Genomic DNA, 26,555 nt, shown 5'->3' with positions numbered 1-26,555 from the left:
AGTACATGATTCATAATGTTATGATTTTCTTTTCCTAAAGGCTAATAATTATTATTTACTATTTTGTGTACAAATCGATTCATTGTTGAGCTTATAAAATGTCACATATTAAAGGCACACGCTCATTCATATTTGCAGAAAATAGCCCGGCTGTCGTCTTAAATGTCGCCAGTTATCCTTTTAGTTATACAATGTCAAATAAAGGCACTTTTGAATGCACACTCGCAGCGTGACACCCACAGTTTAGTTGATTACAGTTTCCTTCACACAAGAAAGCATCTGTTTTACTTCCTCACTATTAATCAGACCCTTTGATGTGTATCATTACATTTAAATCTCATACTCACTCAAAATCCCAGAGTACACAGCTGGGTTAACCCTGTGTTAGACTACTCAGATTAGACTGTGCTAGTTTAGCAATTTTCTCAGACACACGGCACATTATTGTGAAGATGTTACTGTGAAAGAAAAAAAAAGGGGGGGGGGGGAATGTGACTCACTGTTAATGTTTTACCTCCAACTCCTTGGCACGTGTCCAATCCTACGATGGCGTCGGAGCGCGTATTTAAATCGGCTAGCAACGTGGCAGGAAGTATCGGACTAAAGATGCAAATTAGTCATATAACAAATTTAAATGAAAACTCAGCTGGCATTAATTCTGCTTATTTAGATATCATGCAATGAAAGCCAATCTAAACTGAGCTGAAAATCTTCTGCTCGGTATTAATTTGCTACCTGTTGAGTTAATGATTTATTGTTTTGGTGTTTCGTGCACAAAATCTCAAAACCAAACCACAAACTGTTCCACATATAGTAACTGTAAATCTAATATAAGGAGAATAGCACCACATCCTCACGTTTAAGGAGCTGTAACCATCCGTGTGCCTCATTAACCAGATAAGTGAGGAAATGAGGTTTTTTGCGGTGTTTAACCAAAATTTCACACACTATTGATATGAAAATGTTACTAATCACTAAGTCTCAAACATATATGTGTATACTCTATATGTAAATATTAATTATATAACCGTAATAGATTTTATAGCACATGCTCACATTTAAGAAGGATCAAACACAAAGAAAGTTCTGCATCTTCAATTAAAAAACAGGCGATCATGAATGTATCTGCACATTAACTTTCCTTTCTGTCCTTTGCTTCAGTTCTTTTATTGTCCGAGCTTTAAAAAAATGTATCTGTGACTCGGTTTCGGTGCTACTTCTCTGTTTCATTTCCTCCGTCTCCCTGCTTGTTAGTCATCAGGCTTGTTGGTAGTTTCTGTGTCAATGCTTTACACCCGTGAAAAGTTAATCCGTCCTTTGCAGCAGTCGCTGCTGGCTGATTTGTTTAAAGGACACCACAGCTATTTATTTCCAGCAGAAGACATGTTAGTATTCCTCTGGTGTCAAGTTGCACTTTATTTGTTTGCTGATGAATGTGCAGCAGTGTCCCCGCAGCTCACATTTTTCATACGCAGGTATCCGCTTGAGTCATTTTAGGAGGAACAAAAGCACCACATGCCCGCTTGGCTCAGAGGCTAACACATGATCCTGCCTGTTTTCTTCACTGATTGGAGCTTTTAGCTGCGAACGCGGCGCCTCGCTGCCCTTTGTTTACACTTAGCGATGTCTGATTGAGTGGCTGTGTTTTCCAGAAGGGTGCATTTACAAAAACAAAACACTTTGTGCTCACTTTGACCTTCATCTTATCTGTTTGCTCTTTTTTTTTTCCTCCCTTCTCTATGCGTGCATCCTTGCTCGCGTCCTCTTGTTTGCTTCCTTATTTCTATAGACATAAAAAAACAACCAAGACTTTTTTTGCCCGAGTTTATTTTAGGAATTTACACAGCAAGGCCAAAACCTTAAAGTAGTGTAGAATGACACCGAGGCAGCTGTCGGTGGCAACGGGGAGAAAACCTGTTAACGGGAAGAAACCTCAGACAGAGCCAGTGAAGACAACCTTTGGTCTCAGCTGGGGCTGCTCCTTTTAAAAAAAAATCCTCATCATACTACCTCAGCTTTTGCAACTTTGTGCATTTGTTGAACTTCCTCTCCAGACTTCTCGACGCTAAAACGTTTCCCAGCAGGGTTTAATTTTCTTGATGACCAAAGTCTCTTTCAGTCGTCTTGGTTCACGTTAAGGCAAATCTGCCTCAGCCGGCCCTGTGAGCTGTGCGCTGACCAAAAGAACGAGGTCAAATGGGTTTCCCCTGCAGGGTGCCTGGGCTCAGACACCTAGGTGGAGCTCTGAGTAGAGTCACTGTTCCTTCCTGTCCAAAGGATGTCTACCTGGAGGTTTTTCAGGTATGCCATACTAGGTGGAGACTTCAGAGTAGATCCAGAACCCACTGGAGAGATTATGTGCCTCATCTGGCCTGGGAGAAACTCGGGATCCCACAGGAGAAACTGGAAAGTGTAGCTAGGAGAAAGCATGTGTGGAATACCCAGTTTAGCTGCTGCCACTGTGACCTGACTTCAGATAAAAAGAAGAAAAAGAGCAAAATGACAGATGATTGTTTTAACTTGATTATCTTGATAATCTGGTTGGAAGTACAGAAGTATATAAAGGTATCGATGATAATTGTGGTTTGAATTCGTGCAGCAGCAGCAGCAGCACAGTTTAGGCCACGTTTTGTGGTTTGTATTGGCTCTCTTCTCTTTTGGCTGGATCCTATCTTGCAGTTGGAGAGACTCACTTTCCCACAACACTTCAGCTCAGTTAGACCGAGTCACTCATGCAGGTGCAGTCAGGCTGCTGTTATGTTGTTGAGTGACGCTCTGGAGACTGTTGGAGATTTTATTCTTAATTTAATTACGATTTTGTTGTCTCCTCTTCCTGCTGCTCCTCTGCTCACCCAGCGTTCGGGCTAACGTCGGTTCCTCTGAGATGGTGTTACGGTGCCCTGTGATTTGGAGTTTCTGCAGGAATGTGTCTTCATACAAGTTAAAGTTGCCAGTACTATTTTAAAAATAAACAAAAATAAATTTATGGATGATTTTTTTCCCCCCTCTTTATTTATAAAGTTTTGCACATGTAATTTGACATATCAGGCCCAATACAGCAAGTACCAACCGATATAAAGACATGTATCAAAACAAATTAGGCCATTAAAATTCGGATGATAACAATAAAACAGAAAAAAGAAAGAAGAAAAAATGAAGAAAAACAAAAAAACAACAACCCACACACAGAAAACAACAACAACAACAAAAAAATTTAAAAAATCAACTCCCTCCCAAAACTATAACAAAAGGGAACCCTGTGGTACAAAAGTTTAGTCTGTTGTAAGTGTTTTCAATGAGTTAAAGTAAATGATAAAAGGCTGCCACATCTGCGAGAACTTATTAACATTTCCTCTGAGTCTGAATTTAATTTATGGATGATTTTAACAGACTTTATAGGGTTATTGTGATATTATTGGTATTGGACATATTTGCCCAGTTATCATGTAGGATACAGTGACATGCATGGTTGGAGGCCATGATGAATTGCACTAGTCTTATCGGTTGGAGTAGATCAGAAACATACAGCTCCAGAGCTGAAAGGTGCAAGGAGCATGAAGATGCAAAGATTATAAAATCGGAAATAACAGATGCATGGAAAGCTTCTCTGCATCGTGGAAGTCCTGCAGCAGCCTGAGCATGTCGCAGGGTAACTAAGGATTTGTTCTGGGTCACCTGATCCAGTCCCGTTCGTGGGCTTTACCAAAACGAAAGTTTGAAGCTGAACGTGAGAGTCGAAGAGAGAGTTTCTGTCCCACGAGTCCAAACTGGTTCCACAGGAATGGATTTTATTGCCCACTCAATGCAAATATTGCGCACAGTGACTGTGATGTTTGTTACTGCTCATGCATAAAGGAACGAGTGAATATTACATTCACTGCAACTCATCACATCCTTCTCCTAACAGTTATTTTTGTTATCGGTTAACCTCCTGATACTTTGACCGATTATTTCAAACTGTATCTGTTTCTGATGCCTGATAAGCTTGTTGGGATTCCCAGTGCAGTTCCTTATTTATGTTATACTGGTGTAGCCTCTCGGTTCATTATCTCTTAGAGCCCGTCCTTTTGATTGGCTGGCCCTGGTAAACAGAAGGTTTGGATAGTGGGTGGGATGCGTTATGAGTTCACACTGGTGCAGACTTGGTTTTGGGGGGACTTTTAACTCTTTTCCACATAAGTCGACTTCATTTAAAAGCCTTTAATGTGGTGGATCCTCCATTAAGATACACACACTGAGTGAACGTGTGGAGGCCCCCTCTTGTCAAATAGCGCACCTCCAGCTGAAGGATGCTGAGAACCAATCATAACTGTAATTCTGTGTTTTGGCGAAAGATTTCTTTTTTGTAAACTGTTTAGCATCAGGTAGTTTAATTATTAATTTAAGTTTATCGCCTGATTACCAGGACGTGGCAATTTTAAAAAAGCAAAGAAGCACATTTTTATTGCAGAAAATAATAATAGTAACTTTTTTTGTGTAGCACTTTTCAGAACACAGAGTTACAAAGCGCTTCTGAAAATCTAGGCACAATCGACCATACAGTCAGGCATTCATCCCGACATGCACACATCAGAGGACTGGCGAGGCCGGCTGTTCTGGTAAAGGCCTGTCCGTGTAGAGCTTTATATGTTGGTAACAGAATTTAAAAGTTGATTGTGAATTTCACTGGAAGCCTGTGAAGGGATGCAAGAATAATTAGACCATAAAAATGTTGTAGACTTTCTGCGTGCACAAGTATGCTCGGATCTTGGTGAAGGGTAGGACTGAGGCTCTGCGCTGACACGTGTGACTCCACAGAGTCATCCACAGAAATGCTGCACTGCAGTCGACTACAGCAGGCTTGACTTCTCATCCACGCTGTCCGCAGCAGAGTATGATCCCCACGTTACAGGGCTAATGGCTAAATTAAAAGCTCAACTTGAAGCTGATATAACTCCATTATTTTGTAGTTTCCCCACTGTGATGGTTAAATCAGTGGAATATCCCTTTAAGTCTTTTTCTTGCACCTGAGAATAAATTCAGCGATCAGGCTATTCAGATGTGAATAAATGAACATCCCACATCGACCTTGTCGCATCACTATCCTATCAGAATATGCCGTTGCAAGGACATTTGTTTTTATCGTCAATTGCTCTCAGTGATGAATAAAAATGTGCTCAGAATATTGCCTCGCTCAGTAGTAGGTGGACGAGCTGAGCAGAGCGGCAGCGTCGACTCCGTTTGCATTCCCCTCGTGGTTTCTCTCTGACAGCACCAGCGGCTGTGAGTCTGTGGAAGGAGCTTGCTGGCACTGCTGCAGCCCCGCCGGGACCCACCGAGCCTCCTCTCCTCCGCCCTGTCAATGAGCCTCTGTGTGCACTTTCAGGCCAGTCACAGCCTCTTATACCACCCCCATCGTGACAATACCGCAGTTCAGAAAGCAGCCAGAAGTAGCCTTCCTCCCTCACTCCCTCCTTCCCTCACTCCCTGTCTGTTAGTTCACCTCCCCCTCTCCGTGTCTCCCAAAGATGTTACAGCAAGTTTATCTCTGTAGTACCAACAACAGGGCAATGAGTATGTGGCTTACTTTAGATATAAATCAACACAGAGACCGAAAATGAATAGCAGCGAAGCTTTTGATGCTTTTCCTTTTCATTAACTGCATTTCTTTGGGTTCTGGATTGTTAGCTGGACAAAACGAGGCAGCTACAGCTGAAATATTCAGATTTGAGACACTTTGCAGATGAAACAATTTATCTGCAGATGAATGAAGCAGAAAAGCAGTCGGTGAGTGGATCATCTGCCAAGGTCAGTGCTGCAGATCTGGTTCAAAATGTAACGAATTCTTCCTTTGCCCACCTTTTAGCTTTAGTAGTTTTTGTGTAGTCGTGGTGAAACCCCCTTAAAATTGTGCAGTAAATGCCTACAATATGAGAAAGAAAACTTGTGCTTGGCAAGAAGGAAGAAAAATATAGACCATAGAGAGAGAGGGAGAAAACACAAACAAGTAGCCAACAGTTAGCATCATGGAGTGATGGTGTAAGACATTAATAGTGAAAAGAAAGGGGAGTGGAGAGAAAATGGGCATCATGGGAAACCCCCCAGCAGCTTTATCCTATAGCAGCATAACTAAGAAATGCTTCTGATCCTGGTCTAACTATAAGTTTTATCAAAAAGGGAAGTTTTAAATCTGATCTTTAAAGCAGAGAGTGTTTCTGTCTCCCAAACTGGCTCCACGGGAGAGGAGCCTGAAAGCTGGAGGCTCTGCCTCCCATTCTACTTTTAGAAACTCTAAGAACCGCAAGTAAGCCTGCAGTCTGTGAGCGAAGCACTCTGCTGGGATAACATGATACTAAAAGGTTTTTAAGATGTGATGGAGGTTTGATCCTTCAGGACTTTGTATGTGAGAAGAAGGATTTTAAATTCAATTCTTAACAGGGAGCCAAGGAAGGGAAGCTAATGTGGGAGAAATATGATCCCGCTTTGTAGTCCAGATATTTCTGAGTGTGTTCAGAAACTGCATTAAAAGAGGTCGGTTAGTAAGAATACTTTTTTTAAAATGACGTGAACACATTAGCCAAAATGCTGGGATTTTGTTTATCTGCTAGTCATTGATTAAAAGTGCAGAAATTAAAAAATAGAAGCCAAATTGTCATTAAATGATGGCTGATAGTTTAACTTTTCCACCTTGGATGCTGCCAGGGGTAAAAAGTTGTTTCTCTTTTCTGAGCTGAATAGTCTGTCAGATTTGAGGTCTGCTTCCAGAACAAAATGACTGCGATTATTAGAGAGGGTTATCTCTGCCTGTACAGTTTACTGGGGCTAAACTGGAAAATCCCAGAACTTATTCTGAAGGTCATCACGTGTATTGAATATAAAGGTCGTCAAATTTCGTCTTTATGGGGAAAAAGAGTTAAAGTTTGCTTCTGACATCAGTGGTCAATTTAGTTTCGTAGCTGCATCAAACTACATCATCTACACCAGCCGCCTTCTGCTTTTGTGATGTTTGCAGTCGTACACAGAAAAAGCGCTCAGTGTCACGACAGTGAGTGAGCTGTTGTAGAAAGACTTTGTGGTGTTTTTGTTTTGTCACACTTTATGAGGCGTATCAGTTGCAGCATCATTTTTTTTGTCCATTGTGACACAGTGTGCAAGATGAGATGATAAACGCCCTATGTGGTCCAGATTAGGTGGGCTGATATCGTGTATTTTGAACCAGCATTAGCGTTAGAGCAGAATTCAAGTTTCTTCATGTCGAATATGAGAATCTACCATTGTAACAGTGGATCCAGGTTACAGTTACAGAGCTACAACAGCGTCTACAGCCGTGGGGATGCATGCCAGCTTAGAGGTGTTAGAGATTCTGTCTAAATCCTCAACACCGTTCTTCTACTTGTTGTTGTTTTTCTAATTTGTGAATAGTGAAAAGTAAAAGCTCCCTCAGACACCATGCAATAACATTTTAAAAAGTGTCTTATTGGCAATAACCTGGATAGAAGAGCAGACAGTGGATGACTGTCAGTCGTGGATTGGCCTCCCCAGAGCCCGGACCTCAATATTACTGAAGCAATGTGGGATCATCCTGACAGAGCACTGACCAAAAGCAGGCATAAAAGCAAAGAAAAGCTTTGAATGTCTTTTTAAAAAGCCTGGAAACTATTTCCGAAGACTATTTAAAGTAGGGCTGCCACAAACGATTATTTTGATAGTCGACTAGTCACCGATTATTTCTGCGATTAGTCGACTAATCAGATCATCATCCATTGGATGTAAAACCTACAGCTTATTGCACCAGCAGCATCTGCTCTTATATAACTATCATTAGCTTACAGCTTTAAGTGTTTAAGGTATGTGCTAACTAAAAATAAAGACAAGATGATAGTTTATTAAATTTAAATGAAATTTGCAGATTGTTTCGGTGAAGTTTAATAAACTCCTTGCTATCTAAAATATAACAGGACACCGGAGTAAATTCTCGAGCATCTCACACTTCTGATAATCAGCTGTCTTCTTGATGTTTATTCAGCTGTGTAAAAACTATAACTTTAATCTCAGCCAAACCGATTTACTCAGGAACAAATAAAATACAAAAAAAAAAGCCAAATAATAACATTTTGAAGTTATCTAAGTGACTTATACATATTTAATTTGAGTAGCAAAAGACGGCGGTGTGTTTGAAAACGATTTGCGGGAGTCCGGTGTTCTCATGGGCTCTAGTTAGCCTTGCCCCCGGCTAGCTATCGAGCTAGTGGGTAACAGACGTCTCCGAAAACGTCGGAGCGCTTTTGAAAGTATGTGGTGTCTTGATAAACTGAGCAGATATTTGAGGTTTACACAGCTACATTCTCGCCTGAAAATACGTTAAACGTTTATTTTGTGACCCAGAAAGAATAATAAGAGTAATATTAAAACTAACTAGTCGCCGCCATTATTGACAACTGAGCTGGGCTGAGCTATGAATTCTGGGACAGAGTTGCTTCTTCTTCTTCAGGGTTTAACGGTAGCTGGCATCCTTGTACATGCAGTGCTGCCATCTTCTGTTTCAGTCCGTTATTACACTCTTAAATCCTGCTACTTATTCCTGCGTCTTTTATGATCTTACAAAGCTTCAAACGACACGTGGACTATTAAATCAGTCATCGACGATTTTGATAGTCGACTAATCGTGACTAGTCGACTAATCATGGCAGCCCTAATTTAAAGTACAAGAAAACTGCCTAAAATAGGTCTGACTGTGTTGAATATTGACTTTTAGGCTTGTTAGAACTGTACAAACCTTAAACACTATAGTTCCATGTATGTTTGCACATATTTCAATAAGTCGCTGCACCTGTTTCCCATTATCTTAGGAAAATGTGATGAAATGGAAGGTGGGTCGAGACTTTTGCACAGCAGTTAGGGAAAAGCTGCTTCTGTGTTTAGCTTTATGGTAAATAATCTCTCTGTACAGTCTATAGCGGATTAGTCAATAGACACACAATATATTTGCTGAGGAAAGAAAAATTGATTATTGATCAATTATTCGGTCATCGAGCTTCAGCCTGGCTGCTTGTCGATGTGAAGATTTGCTGTTTTATGTCCCAAGAAGCTGAATACCGTAAATTTGTAATTAAAAAAAAATGAGCGTAACTCGTTCTAACAGATGCTTCTTCGCTGGTGGCTTTTTTTCATTTTTTTCCAGAGAGGCTTGTGACGTTATCTGTGCACTTCTAAAGAAAAACCACAGCAGCCGAGGCAAAACCACATTTTCGTGTTATATTTAGAATCACTTTTGTTGTCTTTTGGTGCACGCTGTAATTTCCATGTGAATGTTCGCAAACACACACACAGAGGGATGTGTGCATGCTTCTCCATCCTGCTGCCCGGAGCTTTGATGTGCATTAGTGAAGAGAAGATCTGGTATTTATAACCACTCAGCCATCCGTTTGACCTTGGATGCAGGAACGATACTAATATCTGCTTCCGTTCTTAGATGGGGTTCATTGATCATCCCTCCATTATACGTGTAGATTCGGCCGCGGGGAGTCGATCGCGGCTCAATAAGCAGCCTACACTTTGGATGGTGCTGCTCGGGTTTGTCAGTCGGCGTTCACAGCCCAGCGATGTTCGATAATCTTCCCGTAAACGCTTTGCAAACAGCTCCTGTTACACGAGGCCTGGTGGGTCTCTGTTGAGTTTTTATTTTTTATGTTTTTCAACTATTAGAAGCTACTGAACATTTCCAATCAGTGCTTTTAATTCTCTGTGCATTTGTTGAGTTCATATTTAAGGCTTAACAATAATAATAATAATAATAATGGATTGCATTTATATAGCGCTTTTCGGGCCCTCAAAGCGCTTTACAATTCCACTATTCATTCACTCTCGTACTCACACACTGGTGGAGGCAGCTACAGTTGTAGCCACAGCTGCCCTGGGGCAGACTGACAGAAGCGAGGCTGCCATATCGCGCCATCTTGGCTTGTTGTACTTCAATACTTGGGCCAATAATGTGACATTAAAACGGTGCATTTTTTGGCACTTGACATTGGAGTTGGTGTCCACAAACATCTCTGCAATGTCTTAATATACGGCTCTAATCCGTCAGTAACGTGATGACACGTTTGTGAAACAGCTCACAGATTCTCAGCGTGTTTGTTTGTTTGTTTTTAAATGACTTCGGCTTCTCATCGTTTATTTTATAATGCAGCGTTACAGCTTTTTCCCACGACCACCTTCAAGTCCGAGGCCATTGTTCTCAGCTAGGAAAGGATGGAGTGGCTACTCCGGGTCAGGGATGCTTTGCTGCACCACATGGAGGAGTTTAAGTATCTTTTTCATGAGTTAGGGAGGAAGAGAAGATGGCTATACCAGTGTGCTTGTCCAGAGAGGTGTGTGTGAAAGTAAAGCTGTCAGTCTACCTCTCTAACCTCATCTATGGCCTTGAATTCCGAGAGATGACCAAAACAAATCGCTGATACAAACGGCGAATTTTAGCTTTCTCTGAAGGTCGGTGGGCTTCATCCTTAGAGATGAGGTGAGGAGTTAAGTCATTTGTTAGGGACTCAGAGTAGAGCCACTACTCCTTCATATAGAAACCAGCAATCTGAGGTGGTTCAAGCATCTCCTGGGCACCTCCTGGGTGAGGTGTTGCAGGCGTGTCCTACTGGGCGGAGGGCGGAGGCTACAGGAACTGGAGGAAGTTACTGGGCTTCTCTGCTTGTGGGCCGGATGGATGGTATTTAGAGGTTCATGTTAATCACTTTAAATTCTTCAGACTAGTCTCCTTTAAGCTCAGTGTAGGTCATTATTGCATGCTGCTGCTGTTTACCGGCTCTCCATCTGAGTGCACCTCCTTTTGCTGCTCCTCACAAACACTGTGTGTGTGACGTGAAGCTGAAGAGACGAGTGAAGTGCAATAATAAAAATAACCGAGTTGACAACATAACGACGTGTTAGTGTAAGTGTAGTAAAAGCTTCCCGACAAGTGTCAAACTAAATATAATGAAAGAAGAAGTGAGAGAGAGGCAAACGGTCGTTTTTGTATCCTTTCAGCTACATTAGCTCACTCGACCTCAGTTTGTGGTTAAATGAAAAACTTTTATACAAATAGAAGTTGTTGATATATCAGCTTAAATTTCTCTAAACTGCTGACCCTTTGCTGTTTCCTTCATGTTGCATGAGTTCCTCTGCTGCAAACCAGAGCACTGTTTGTCACTGATAACCAATCCAGCTTTACAGCAACCAACTGGAGCTTTATAACATTTTCTTCCAAAATAAAAGTCCCCCATTTTTCTCTTGTTAATATTGTAGTGACAAACACACATTTTATAGAATATTGAAAGTTTAAAAACTAAAAAGTTACACCCCATCCACGTCCTTTTTTTTTTTACTCGTCACAAACAAGGAACTTGGTGGGAACAGCAAACCCAGTTTCATGCTGCAGTTGTCTAAAGTTAAATTATTTTCACTTTAATAAAGAAGTTTGGTAATAATTTTTCTCTTTCCGACACTTTTTGACGATGCTGCGCTCGGGAAGAGTCTGTCAACAGGAGGGCGCAGTGCTGCGAAGCTGGAGGCGTGCAGCAGTCGCCTGGAGCTCTTCATCTAACGGCTCACCGTGGCTCCTTCTCTCACTGTTACTAATGCAAAAATCTCAGACTGATTCACTGATGGCTGTAAGCTCACTGCTGACGAGCACCTCGCATTTCCTGTGGCTACTTTATAATGAGCATCAACTCGGGTTTCGATAGCAGCAGAAGAAAATGTTCCGTTTGCTTCTATGATGGCTTTTCTGGGACTGTTGCCACCAACACTAGTTGTTAATCCTTAAAATTTATAAGCTTTGCAATACTTTCATCATTAGCTTAGGCTAATCATTATCGTTGTATTACCTCAGCAGGCCATAGATGGTGAATCCTAGTCTCATTGTGGCCACTGCCGTGTTAGTCTGCAGAGGTCTGGATAGAGGATGGAGGCTACGGTGGAAGTCTGAGGACTGGGACTCAAGTCTGAGGTGCAGTCAAGTGGCCATGAGAGGAACTGCATTTGCACTCTTGCACTGGCTTCATTTTTCAGCCCTCGACGTTGCAGTTTAGATTTAACAGATGTTTTGTTTTGTTTTTTTCAAAAAATGGCAGTTGTCACTTTATCAGCTAGTTGGTGATACTCTGCTGCATTTAGCAACCAAAACAAGAACAGAATATAATAGAATAATCCTTTAATTGTCCCACAAGGGGAAATTTGGTTGTAACAGCAGAAAAAAAACACATATACAAACAGAACAGGACACAGGACATAGAACAGACACACACAGTTTTGACATATTTACATCATGGACAATAGTTACCAAAACAGAGTACTGCACAGTTATTAAAATTAAAGTACAGATAAGTGGCAAACCCAGGTTGTAGTGTGCAAACAGAGCAGGATGCTGAAAGATGTTTAAATAGTCAAGAATAGTTAGAATAATTGGAAAAGAACAGACTGTTTATTGTACCCGTGCATTAAAAAGTAGAAATGTAACTTCCAATAAGTTAGTATATATAGTGTATATATGTTGAAAACTGATTTAAAAGGAAGAATCAGGCCAGGTGTAACTTTGTGTTAAAAACACTAATAAAGGAAGGACATAGCTTTTACCTAACCATAGTCATCGGGAGTAAATCGTGTGTTTCTTTGGGACTATTTTCAGCCTTGGATTAATCCAGATTTGTTTCTCTGGTGAGTATTTATGGCTGCAGGAAGGTGTATATAGGGCTCATGGTAGAGAGCAAAGGCGTCTCCCTGTATAACAGTGAGGATGTAGTGGTGTGGATAGCTTTTCGAGTGCAGACGGACTGCACTTGACAGCGCAGTGAATATTACCTGAACTGTTTTGGTTGAATAATAAAGAAAGATTTCAAATAATACGACCTTACATGCCAACTTCAGGTTTTCAGGCTCAAAATATGTTTCAGGAAACAGAACTGAGGTTGGACACTGTGCCCTGAATATTAGAGCCTCTCTGCATGCGTTAAGTGCACACGGCGGTTTGTTTGTGTGTCACCTGTCCGTGTCAGGAAGACAGGAAAGTGTGCCAGGTCCTGATTGGCCTCCAGCCACAGAATCAGCCTTGTTTCATCCGCTCTAATGACTCTTTAAGATGTGGGTCCACTTTGTCACACCTACTTCCTGTGTCTCTCTCTCTCTGTACTCTGAGACACACCTGGAGCCGTGCCTGATGGACTGGTGCTCAGCCATATGCCCCGCAGTGTGCCATGCTCGCAGACTCGGGCAGCCGGTTTGCTCAGCGTGGGGCTGCACGTCGATCTGTGGATTTACTGAAGCGGTGCAATATGGACACAAAGGCTTATCTCTGTCCAGAGTGTCTGAAACAACGCAGGATCCGTGGATTAATGTATTTGTGGAGCGATCCTCGATATGTAGTAGGTACTGCGATGCGGAGGCAGTAACAGGCTGCTCACGCGTGGAGTGTAGAGGGCTTCACTCTGAAGTGGTGGTGAAACGAGACGCTGCTGCTGTCAGAGTACAGACAGAGTTTAATGGTGGTAATAACGTTAACGTCACTCCTGGAGATGAAAACAGGCTCTGATGTGAAACAGGCCTCGGTGCAGTTTACTGGTATCCCCGGTGTTTGTTTTGGTTTGCTTGGAGAGCCAGACGGGTGGAGTTTACAGCAACGGCACAAATAAGACGCAGGCAGCAGGAACTGAGACAACAGGAAATGACTGATTGATTAACAGCAGTGTGTCAGACGTGACAATTTCATGGTTTCTTTTTTTGTTTCCTTTTTATTCACCATACATACAACAAATCGGACAATAAGGGTTATTTTTAGTATTTATTGCTGGGCAGAAGTTGTTGAGTTGGTCTGTGTTTGGATTGTTAGTCGAAAGAAGTGCTTCAGTTACTTCACGACTCTTAGTTTAAAAAAAATATATGTAAATCGAACACTCTCTGTTTCATTGCTTTCAAATTACTCCACATCATCACCTGAGAGGTTGCCAGTTAACATCACAACTGTCAGTTTGTCATTTTATTTATTTTTCTCTGTATTTTTTGACAGCTCAGAGCTGCAAACTTTAACATTTCCATTTCTGAAAGCACAGAAGGATGGGCTCAATCTTGCTGGTGCCTCATTATGACTTATTTTGGTCTACACTGTGTGATTTCTCCACAAATAAGATGAACCGTGTGTAGACGCCCCACCGAGCGACCGACGTTTTTGGTCTCATGCTTTCAGATTAATCGTAATATGGTAACAACCTTCATTTCTTGCAGATGAAAACAATGTCTGATGAGACAGAACAGAGAATGTGCGACGAGGATTTCGGTTCGGACGAGGAAGGCGAGGAGGGAGACGTGGAGTCTTACCTGGAGGACAACAGCAGCGAGCTCATGGACCGACTGAGAGAGCTGGAGGTGAGGGAGCGAAAGACTCGCCTTCGTCTTTTGGATCATTGACAACTCAAACCACCTCCACCAGTGGCAGCGACACACGTTTGTCTGCTGTTTCCCGTTAGTTCTGTGGAGACTTCTTACATACAAAAGCAACTGCAGGCAATAAATTGTCATTGATGTTGGTAGGGCTGCACGATTTTGCATAAAATGAGAATCACGATTTTTTTGCTTAGAATTGAGATCACGATTCTCTCACGATTTTCTTTTCCAGTATAAATATTTATTGCACTTATTAACTGCTCATCAACTTCGTAACAGTTGAGACTGAACATAAAAACAATAAATAAACATAAAAACAATAAATGTCTCACGTTTTGTCGTTGCCGCAAAATGTTGTACTGCTTGAAATTCCGTCTCCACCGTTGCTCGACACTGCGTGTATAGAGCAGGTAGTGCAACAATAGAAAAATAGTTGCGGGACGGCACTGTGTAGCGTTTGTCTAGGGTGTTGATCGTTTTCCTAAATCCCTCGTTTTGCACAGTGTTGATGGAGCCATATCTTTGTTCAGGTGATAAGTGATAGCCTCCATAATTTCTTTGTGCCTGCGGAAGTTCGACGGGTATAGGGAAGTGTTGTATAAAGTATAAGGCAGATTACGTCCCAGATCAAAATGTGGTACAATCGTCGTCGTCTTTTTTCTTTTCTTTTTTTAATCGTTGTCATTTGGAAATGAGATTGCACATAAGTATGACTTGAGATCGCGATTTTCTAACGATTAATCGTGCAGCCCTAGATGTTGGTATTAGGGGGTGCGAAGGTACAGGGGGTGGCTGTAGCTCAGGTGGTAGAGCAGGTCATCTACTGATTGGAAGGTTGGTGGTTCGATTCCTGGCTTCCCCAGTCTGCATGCCAAATATCCTTGGGCAAGATATTAACCCCAAATTGCTCTCCGATGCATCCATCGGAGTATGAATGTGTGTGAATGTTAGCTATAAAAGCACTTAGAAAGATGTGCTTGTGTGAATGGGTCTGAATGGGTGAATGCACAAGTTGTGTAAAGCGCTTTGAGTGCTCAGATGAGTAGAAAAGCGCTATATAAGAACCAGTCCATTTACCATTTACCATTTTAGACCACACAATCTGGGCCATAAGAGACAATTCAAGCGGTCGTTTAGGGTGCACAGCTCTGGCCACATAAACCCAGATGTTGAATGTTGACTTTGTGAAGGCTTCAAATTTAAATTTAAAATGTAAAAATAAATCTAAATGTGGTGATATCAAAGGAAAGAAACTGCTCACAAAGACTGCAATGATTTATTGATATTGATTTAAGTTTAGGACAAAGTTACAGTTATTCACTTTCTTGCTGATAGATGAGCACATCACACACTCCAGTATACCTCTACAGGTAGCAGCTGGTTAGCTTTGACTGGAATTGCGGAAGCTACTCACCACCTAGCTCTCCTTAAAGCTAACAAAACCTTTTTGTTGGGGATTAGCAGGCTGCTTGAAGGAAGCTTGCCTTGATACGTTTATCGATGTGACATATTTACATGTGTCCACGTGGGTGGATTTTAAAATAAATTGTTGAGATGTAATCGGCTCGGTGGGAAGGTAATATGTGGCAAAAGCACCTGTGTTAGTGCAGACGAACCAGTGGCTTTACCCAGACTTCCTGTTTTCTCTCAAATAAAAGAATCGAACTATGTTTGACCAAAATGATTTAATTCTAATATTTCGGTTTCTGGAGCATTATTAGCAGAATGGACGCAGAGACACACGTTTAAAACTTGAAGATATATATTTGCTTTTCATTGGGACTTTAAGCCACAAAAAACGGTGTGAAAACAGCCAATTGACATTTTACTGTGCCTAATCTTGCATACTGTTTCTTGACTGGAATCAGTAACTTCCTCGGGCCTCTTCTGTTTGAGTCTTGGTAATAAGCTCATTACACCAAATGTCAAATGGCTCCTAAAGGCTTTGCTTCTAACAGGTTTTTCTGGTTGGATGATAATGAAAACATCTAAATTGTGTTTTATGTTACAGCTGTTTTTTTGCATTGTAATGTTATATGTGGGAAATTACTGCACTGGACTGCAGTGGTAGTTTTGGTGTCTGCTGGGGACTAAGCATAAACTGGGACCTTTGAATGTTTTTTTCATGTTTACATGATTTATTCATCATTTGCTTCGCAGGCAGAGAATTCAGCTCTCGTGCTGGCCAATGAGAGTCAGAGAGAAGCTTACGAGAGATGCTTGGATGAGGTGAGTCCACGATGAAAGTTATAAAATCTGCAAAGTCACTCACGAAACGTAAACTCATGTAAATGCTTTCTCACGCTATCAGGTTGCCAACCATGTAGTCCAAGCTCTGCTGAATCAAAAGGTAACTTAAAGTTAAATATCTATATTTAGGTTTGATTTATCTTGGATTATAGACTCAGTCTCACTGCTCTGTGTCTGTGAACAGGATCTGAGGGAGGAGTGCATCAAGCTGAAAATGTTGGTGTTTGACCTGGAGAGACAGAACCGAGCGCTGTGTGAGCTTTTTCAGCAGAAACTACCCAACCACCCCACCGCTCACTACCAGGTAACAAACTCAGTTTCTTCTCTATTTAGACAAACAAAATACCGAACACGTAACTAGAAATAACCGAGTTCATGAGATCTCTGTAGCTGCACTTTATTTCTGCTGCAGGCTGCACAAAGCTTAGCCGGCAGGCTGTGAGTGCACTGATGGTTCTGTTTCTGCTGGTGTGCATATTGCAAATTAAATGAGCTAGAGGCACGAGTCTGTGTGCAGAGCCATCTCTGCAGTCCACCAGTATGAAAGCGTCAGATTCCCAGTGCAGAACTTGCAGAACACTAAAGAAAATCTTTTTTTTTCTTCAGCCACTCCTATACTCACAACCTGCTGTGTTTGGAGCTGCTGGTAAACATAAAATAGAGGACTGAGTCTTTGTGCCGGACCATCTCTAAAGTCACCTTTACAGCCGCAGGATTTCTAGGTGGCACAGATTGTTGCATCAGTTGGAAAACAAAAGACATTTTTTACCAAAGACTGTAACAGAAACCCTCCATTGTGTTTCTATATACATAATTCCTGTGTTACGTGTTTGTCACGACACACAGTATTAAAATGCATCACTGTTCCTAATTTTCTGTCATGTATACATTTCATATATACTGTTTATACATGAAAATTATGAGGTCATTGTATCTACAAGTAATTCCAACAAGTAATTCCCTGTTTCAGACATTTTCTCCTCTTTTCTGTATGATGTCGGTGAAAAAATACTATCCCTGACATGGTCATCTCGGGCACAGGGCTCTGGCTAAACATCCACCTATTGTTCAAACTTGTGTTTGAGAATGTTGGCTTAAAGGGAGAGGAGATAAAATGGCTCGTTTCAGAGAGCAGGTGCACCAAAGGCTCAGTATGAGATAAATGAAGATTATCTTGAAGTGTAAGAGTCCAATAATAATAGTATAGACCTGGAAAACATTAAAGGTCCACCTTAAAAGAAGATTGCAGTGAAGCAAATGTCCCTCGTGTAACCATAGAAAAGGTTATGGTTCTGTGTTCGTGTCACTATTGACAGTGTGTGAAGTAAAATCACAAAGCAAACACCTGAATCTAGGACCCAAGTGGCTATCAGCTGGACTGGATTTTATCCAGTACGTTTTTATTAGTTTGCCAGTTGTGGAGATTTAATGTTTACTTTCTTCTGAATATAATGGAACTAAATGGCACAAAAAATATATTTATTTATCCTAAGACCCGAACTCTTCCACAGCATGCATCGTTAATTTCTCTTTGATATTTGGGCTGATTGGGACCTGATGAATGTAAAAACAAAGAATTACCAGATTTTTTTAACCTATTTTTTTTCTAAGAAAGATGAGAGCCACATATGAGGATATTCATTTAAACAGTAGCAGTATAATGTCCTCGTAAGTGGATATCAGGCCCTTGTAGAGCAAAATTGAGTATTCTGGTCTAAATAACCCAAAATGTGATGTCCACATATGTGGACGGCAGGTCCTAGGAGGTTAAAAAGCATGCACGCTTTTTGTTATGATGATCTGATTTATCAAAAAGACCTTGTTGTGAACACTTTTTTCTTTCTATTGTTTCCATTTTCCAACCAAAACAAGCACCCATGTAGCTAATATTACAGCTCAGCTGAGGGAAATGCACTCGATACCTACATCCTGTTGCACTGTTGCTGGTGGATGAGCAGCAATGCGCTTCCTTCAGCGATAAAGTTGGCAGATGTTATTTTGATAGAAGGAAAATAATTCCTTTAGCAAACTAGACACAGTGAGTTTTGTATTGTTTAGTTTAGTTTTTTATAAGCCCGGGTCATTATTTCTGGAAAGACTGCTGCGGAGTATATTTTTAGTGGTCTGAACACCACTCGCCGAGTGCTTTTTAGCTCCATTATCGTCAAGAAACGGCACACGTCTTTGCCTTTGTGCCATATTTATCCCCCACTTGCCACCCTCTCAGTGCTTCTCACATTGCTAATCCATAATAAATAAAGTTCGAATTTTTCACTCGTCGTTCTAACACGTCTTGTCTTTGCCTGCACTTCCTTCTTTCCTCAGCGTGGTTCTTAAATTATATCTTTACTTTGATTTCTTTTCTCTACCAGCCTTAACAGGCAGGATGACACTCAGTCAGTTTGCAGTTTGTCTGCAAACTGTCACAGCGGCGCTCATTTGAACTACTTTAACTGCTTAATAACAGAATTTAATAATTGATTATATTTTATTGGGTTTTTTTAATGCAAGTTATCCAATAATGTCTCAGTATATTTTAAGAACCTGTGTGTTAGTGCAGCGCTAAAGCTGCTGATTTTTCAGGGTTTTTTTCCAACGCCAGTGAGCCTGTACGGAGCTCGCTCTTTCCACCTGTACTCTAAATAGTTTCTGCCGATGCCAGGACAATGTAGCTCTCAGCCGTCTGTGTATATTATAGCCTGTAGCGTATACAGTCTCATCATAATTGCCTCATGAATCTCCTGTTACAGGTTCAGGCGGGACCGCTCCCAGACTACAATGCACAGCTGCACAATGACTCGGCCAAACAGGTGGAGCCGGCACAGACTGAAGCACAAGCCAAGGTGACTGTTACAAACCATAAGAGCCTCTGAATCAGACAAAAATCCCCATCTGCGTGTGACGTTTGAACCGCTCTGACATTTGCTTTGCTTTCAACTATTGTGCTTTAAAAAAAGACTCCACTTCTAATCTCCCTCGCACTCTTTCCTGTACGCATGCACTCAAAGGTCCCGATGAATTAAGCTGTTTGGCTCTCTCCGTGAACTGTATACTGATGCTAATCTGTGTCTGTCCACAGGGAAATGGCTACCGCACACAACATGCCTCGCCGGGCCCTCGTGGCCCCGCCGCCAACATGGAGGCCCTGTCTCCCTTCTTCAAGAAGAAAGCACACATCCTGGAAGTCCTGCGCAAGATGGAGGAGACGGACCCCCTCAAGTTCCACCCATCCACGACGAGCTTGTCTTTCTGCGACTACAGCCAGGTGCTCATGTCCACAGAGGCTGTTTTGGCTTCCGCGGACCCCCTCCCGCTGCAGTGCAAATCCCACCACACACACTGCCACTGCTCCTGCTCGGACACAGACACACACCAGCATGTGAATGGTGACGGAGCAGTGAAGTGTGAGGGAGGGAACACCTGCTGTTTACACTGCAAGAGGAGCCCAGAGAGCCCTCCAAAGCCATGCAACCATGTCTGTAGTCCTTCAAAAGCCACCCAGAGCCATATAGTTCCTGCAGCTGCTATGAGTGAATGTCACAGTAAGACCAGAGCGGGAGAGTCTAAACAGAGCACCAAGAATGAAGCCAACCAGCAACCAGCGGGCGCCGCCGCCCACTCATCCATCGCAGAAGCAGCCAGTCCGAATCTGGAAGGAGAGCAGGATAACTCGGAGCTAAACGCTAGTGCCTCTGAAGAGCTCACTGGTTTCTGTGCCACCTCCCACCTGCCTACTTCTGCACAGGAGGCCCACTGTGACTTGGATACAAGCGATGGCGTTCCTAACGGTTTGGCGCTCTCATTTGGTGACGAACCCTCAGCCGTCCCTGAGAAAGACGGCACAGATCCGGAGGCTTCCTGTGTAAGAGCCAGTGCGTCCGTCAGCCCCAGTCCCTCCTGTCTCAGCGACGTTAAAGCCGCTGCCATCAACTCCCCATCCAAACTGCTCAAGTTCTTAAAGATTCCCTCGATGGGGGAGAAGTCGCAGGCTCCCACCTCTTCTGTCCGCCTGAGCCCTCAGCTCACTCGCAACTCCAGGATCCCCTGCCGCACCAATAACTACGAGGTTTACCACTCGCCCGTTCCCACACGCAGAGCGACCACCACTGAGAGGTGCAGGCAGCCCCCTCCTCCACCCGCCCGGTCCGAGTCGTACCCCGCCACACACTCGGCACCAACTTCCCCTCCACAGCCCGAAGACACCTGCTCCCCACCCGCTAAGGAAATAAGCTATAGCAGCCTGTCTGCACCTAAACCCACTGTGGGCTCAAAGATCGGCGCTCCCTCCTCCTCACCCAAAGTTTCTCAGAGGGTCCCTCATTATGAAAATGTCTGTGACATGTCCATCGGCTCTAAAGAGGAGGAACCAACCCAGGGTCAGGAGAAAAGAACCACTCTTCCATCTCAAACGAAGGCAAACGCCGGTGAGAGGAAGCTTGTTAAATCGCTACCAGAAAGCGTCCTGAATCCCGCGCCTCAGCGAAAGCAGTCGTCCTCATCGACATCGGAGTCTACATCAGATGATGAAGAGGATTCAGACAGCCCTGTGTGGGTTAATCATCACAGCCTACCCAACTCCTCCGCCCTCAGCAAAGCTCAGAGCAAAACTAACTACTCACAAACCAGAGAGAAGCAGGAAGGGCACACAAGGGAGGTGAACATAGCGAGCTCTGAGGTCACTCAGGGTCCGCCTGCACCTCCAACCAGGAGGAGTGACTCCTCGTCCATTCCCAAGAGGCCTACGGTTGGGGCGGCGAGACCTCAGGCCGACTCGAGTCACCACGCTTTCAAAGACAGGCTGGCTGCGCTCGGCAAGCTGAGGAGCTCGGAGGATTTACAAGGCGGCCTCAGGCCCACCGATGCGGCGAACGAAGGCACCTACGGAGAAGAAAGAGGCAAGACGGCAGAGATCCACAAAGAGGAACAAAGACATTCGAAGTTCACAGACTCTTCGGATGGTAAGCCTAAAGGTAGCAGTGGTGGTTTGAAGTATCCGGGGTCATCTCAGCTCTATGAGCAGCCAGTAAAATCTTCTGGTCCCACACTGGTTAAACAAGAACTCTGTGTGACCAAGCCAGAGGGACCGAAGAGTAAAATGGGCCTGCCGTCACCCAACACAGATGCTCCCCAGGTGCTACGCAACAACATCAAGTGTCCTGGCTCCCTGAATCTGGCCTACAACGTTAAAGCCAGCATCGCTCCTCACAGTAGCAACAGCCCCAACAAAATCCCTCCGAAGTCACCGTCCAAACCTTGCCAAGGCCCGTCCGTCCACAGAGGGGGCAAGTCCGCAGAGGCCCCGCGTTACTCGTCCAAGTCAGAGGAGAGGACCAAGATCAGCGGGAAAGGGAAAAAGAATCCAATGTACGGAGACAGCCTCCCGCCTCCTCCTCCGAGACCTCCGGCATCTGAGGTGGAGAAGCCGTCGCTGCCGGTCCCCACCCTGCAATCCGCCATCGAGCAGAAGGTGATGAAGGGCATCGAGGAGAACGTGCTGAAACTTCAGGAGCAGGACAGAGGAGGGCAGGGCGGAGAGGTCAAGCAGAAGGCCTCCAACGGCATCGCGAGCTGGTTCGGCCTGAAGAAGAGCAAGCTCCCCGCGCTGAGCCGCAAGACCGACGGCACTAAAGCAAAGGAGGAGAAGAAGGAGTGGAAGATAAACATCCCCTCGGTCGGCAGGGACTCTGTGAAAATGGCCTCCAGGTGTAAAGAAGGCGTGGAAGGTCTGAACATCTCGACTCTGATGGAGAAGGCCGAGGGGCTGAGGAGAGCCCTGGAGGAGGAGCGGGCCTATGTGGAGAGATCAGGCAGGGGTCACTCGTGTGAGGTGGTGATGGATCAAGCTCAGGGACAGCTGGCGGTCATGTACAGGGGAGCGCGCTCTGACAACTTCATGCAACAGCTGCTAAACAGGTGAGGACTCAAGAAAGGACATCAGAGATGTAATATTTTAAGAAAGTACACTTCTTCTTTCTTCCTGGCAGAGATGTAAGCCGCTTTTAGTACATGCAAAATCAATTATAGATGTTGGTCTCAACTCAAGAATTATTTTCTGTAGAAGCCAAGTAGCATTTGGATACTTATCGCAAGCACCAGCCTGGAGCAGCTTTTTGCATATGTATATATATCCAGGGATTAAGATCACTGTAAACATCCTTTAAAAAAAAAGAAATACGACAACTTGCACTGAGTGCTGGGAGATTTTATTTAATGTTAGTCTTTCAAAAAAAAGCTCCTCTTGTCCCTTTTATTTATTAACTTTCATTAATACCACATATCTTGAATAATGAATGAAAGGTAGCCCAGTCTTCTGCCTAATAAATGATGAAATTCACGGTGCAGACAGTGCAAGCGTCCTCCTGCATGCTGATGACGGTCATTAATTAAATACGTTTTAAAATCCATAATTAATGCAGGAAGAAAACAGGAAACTTTCCACTGAGATATATCATGAATCTTTCCCAGCGTTTCCCAGCAGTGACAGCTCTTCCTCTCCTACACCAAATATCACATGAATGCTGCTTTTTATGTAAAACGTCTTCAATGTCTAAATAAAGGAATCAAAGACGTCTTCATTATTTTTTTTTTTAATCAGCCTGTGTGCAGTTTAAAAAAACCAAATCCAAGCTGTGTAAACCATGTACAGCTAGAGCCCACGTCCTTGTATGTGTGCAAACACTTGGCCAATAAAGCCATTTCTGACTCTAAATGTAGAGTGGACGGAAAGGAGATGATCAGCGTGCCCCAGCGACGGCTGTCGTTCGACTGTAAGACGTCGAAGCCGGTGTTCACCCAGCAGAGCGACATCATCAGTCACACCACCAGTCACGACGACATGGAGAAGGTATTTCTTTACTTATTAATCTGCAGTTCAGAGACTAAGAGAGTTTAAAAGAAACCTGAGGGAGGACATTAAAAACAGAGCTCTCTTTCATCGAGTCGAGTCTGTTTACACTGAACCGACTTTCAAGTCTAAACCTGGCATCTAATTTGTTAGACTTGTCTCCTGCATTGAGATTTGAAGATTTCCGCACAGTCACGGCTCTTTCTGCATCTCCGTTGTTCTTTCATGCAGGGATCAGAAAGAATCGGCAAGATCACATCAGATGAAAACCTCGCAGATTCAGTTCACTCTCAACACTTTGCAGGTAAGATACGTCTGCCGGGAGTCTAAAAAGGTTTGCGGCCTTTGTGGAGGATCAAAATAGACTTCGGTGGAAGTCACAGGGAAGTGAGGTTAATAAGAAATTCACAGAGAGGAAGGGAAGTAGGTAAATTAAATGCAAAAAAGAAAGAAAAGTGATAACAATATAAACTATGTGTACGTTCAGATGAAAAATGAAACTATTTTGAGTATTTCTGCTACTTAATCTTTCATATATCGACCCTGATACATTTTAGAGAGAAAATATTGCACTTTTAATATAAAGTTGCTATTTACTTTGTTTGTGTGCAGTGGCCTAGCTTAGCTTCACACCAACAGGATGCAATATTAAAATGTTGCTTTTATGATATGGAATATGGAAATAAACACCGCTACTGTGATCCTATCTTTCCTCAGAACATTTTACCAAACTTTGCTGAACACATTTCGATGTTATGCAATAGTATTAGAGCTTATATAATATTAGATATTACACATTTTAAATATTATAAATATTGTCCCATTAGAGGTGAATGTGGATCCTCTACACCAGCTGAAGGATATTGAAGACTTACACAGTAGTCTCCTGCACGTCCAGAGACTTTCAAAATAAAAGAATTTGAACTAGCACTTTTCGACGGTCAATTAATTTTGTTTATCTTTTCGTGTCATCTAGGCTTCACATTCACAGTAAATGGACTGTGTTTGTTGCTTTCTCCTTCTCTGAGGACAGGATAGGGCAGCTGATGATTGCATTGAAGAAATATGGCGATTAGACATATCATTTTACGATCAACTTTAGTACCTCTGTGAAATAGGTGTCTCTCTAAACCACAGTAGATAATGTATTAATCCACAATCATTTAATATCTGTACTTTTCACTGAGTACTTTTATTTTTTATAATTTAAGCATGTTTTTTGTAGATAATAATTACACACTTTTCCTTATGGACTGTCAGTATTTTTGCGGTATTATTTGCATAAATGATCACACGTTCAGTCACTGAGAATCAGCGATGCTCCATGAGGGCGTGACTGAAACACTGAGGGGAAATAAACTGCCTCACACCTTTGTTAGCATATCAAAGGTGAACAAACAGGGCACACCCCTGAGGGGAGCTCATTCTGAGGCTGCAGTCAAAGATCAAATAAATGAGGACGCCACCAATTTACACATTTGCTTTGTGACGTTTTTTCTTTTTTTTTCTTCTAAATTCTCAAATTACGCAAGCAGTTCATTAATTCAGATTTGCTGAATCTCCCTCCCCCGTGTTTTTCCTCCGCAGGCTCCGGTGCTTCCACCTACACCCTGGACAGCGGCATCGGTACGTTCCCTCTGCCCGACTGCAGTAGCGGTGTAGCTGCACGGGGCCTGTCTAAGACAAAGGGCGGAGCCGAGCACCACTCCGGCGGCGGCTCCCCAGGGAGAGCCGGACGGCGAGCTCGCACCCTGGACAGAGAGCTGACATCACAGGAGGACTGCTACGCTCCACACAAGCAGCTGATTCCCACCATTCAGTACGGGTCCGTGTTGGAGGGAAGAGGCTCAGCCGGCGTCATCCGCGAAGGTGTCAACACTCCGCCCCACTTAGACATAACAATAACAGATGGAAGAGGTCAGGTTGTTGGACAGTGTTACTTAAATGGGATCTGTTACGCCGATTCCCAGCCCTACATTCATGTGTTTTAGGATGGTATGAGTGTAAATAAAAGCATAAAGAGGACACTAAGAAATATAGAATTATAAAGGAAACAGTATTAAAGAATAGAACAACTTTTATCCTCCAGAAACCACCAACATCCCTCTTAAATGTTTAGCTGGTTCACTTTGGGTCAAACCTTTTCTCTGCAAAGCCATGAAGCTCCAGTAGCATGGTTACAAAACACATTTATTCCCTTTTGTAGTAACCATTTTAGCCTAACACTTAAACAGTTTTAACCTTCCTCATGTTGGGAATTTCGACATGTACTTGTGCTCTTAAATCCACTTCAGTAATAACCCACGGGAGAAAATCCTCGGCACAAGAAACACAAACTCATCTTTATTTGTTCCATCTGCAGACAAAGAGGCACATGGAGGGAACATGTTTTCGCCTCGCTCCAAGACTTGGACTTTCCCCAACCTGAAGACTCCAGCAGGACCTGCGGAGGTGTACCTGGCAGTGGAGGAGGAAGAGGAGGAGGCGGTATCCTTTGGATCACCATTCAGAGGGGTAGGCATACTGTGGTTTTACTGTTATTCAAATGCACCTTTTATCATCTTCAAACGAAGTTGTGAGGACTCTTTTGTGGCACAGAAAGAGCTGCTGATGTACTCAGGCATAATGGATGTATTTCAATAACTAATGGTGAGAAATAACAGAAGAATGCAAAGATTTCTGAGAGCTAAGGTCATGGGGAATCACCGCCTTTACTGTATGTTTAACAGCATCCACAGAAACCAACAAAAAGCCCTTCTTGAGTCAGACAAACTCCTGACCGATGAGCTAATTTTTCTGTTCTGGTGCGCACATCACATCTGCACAAGACTCTGGTTCTGAGTCCACAGCAACATTTTTTTTATTTATTTTTTGCAGTGGAAGCATCCATGACCTCATTTTCAGAGCACATGTTGTTGCTAGGTTACAGAACTACGGTGGCCCTGAGGGGCATAGACAACAACAAAGGAGAAAACACAACGACGTTTCACTTTACGGGAAAGGTTAGGCACGGCACTTCAATCAAGAGGTTAGACTGTTGGTTGGTTTGCGACGCAGAAAT

At 43.0% G+C, this 26,555-nt stretch overlaps 1 protein-coding gene across 7 annotated transcripts in view; it reads left to right on the top strand.

Annotated features, from left to right (window-relative positions):
* nckap5l (NCK-associated protein 5-like) overlaps positions 1 to 26,555 on the top strand; it is a 65,848-nt gene that overhangs the window by 31,323 nt on the left and 7,970 nt on the right. For 5 of the 7 annotated variants that reach the window (XM_085144597.1, XM_085144595.1, XM_085144596.1 and 2 more), the window contains exons 3-12: positions 14,242 to 14,382; positions 16,561 to 16,629; positions 16,712 to 16,750; positions 16,835 to 16,954; positions 19,401 to 19,493; positions 19,730 to 22,563; positions 23,365 to 23,494; positions 23,726 to 23,798; positions 25,082 to 25,363; positions 25,857 to 26,008. In XM_085144597.1, the coding sequence (XP_085000723.1) occupies positions 14,242 to 14,382; positions 16,561 to 16,629; positions 16,712 to 16,750; positions 16,835 to 16,954; positions 19,401 to 19,493; positions 19,730 to 22,563; positions 23,365 to 23,494; positions 23,726 to 23,798; positions 25,082 to 25,363; positions 25,857 to 26,008 (3,933 nt within the window). Of the gene's footprint in view, positions 1 to 6; positions 13,386 to 14,241; positions 14,383 to 16,560; positions 16,630 to 16,711; positions 16,751 to 16,834; positions 16,955 to 19,400; positions 19,494 to 19,729; positions 22,564 to 23,364; positions 23,495 to 23,725; positions 23,799 to 25,081; positions 25,364 to 25,856; positions 26,009 to 26,555 lie in introns of those variants that run through there. The other 2 variants (XM_085144594.1, XM_085144593.1) reach the window with 2 other exon arrangements.

Source organism: Neolamprologus multifasciatus, chromosome 20 (genome assembly GCF_963576455.1).
Source record: "Neolamprologus multifasciatus chromosome 20, fNeoMul1.2, whole genome shotgun sequence".
In the NCBI taxonomy this organism is placed as follows: domain Eukaryota; kingdom Metazoa; phylum Chordata; class Actinopteri; order Cichliformes; family Cichlidae; genus Neolamprologus; species Neolamprologus multifasciatus.
Note: the sequence above shows the minus strand (reverse complement) of the source record. Positions and strands in the feature narration are given on the sequence as shown.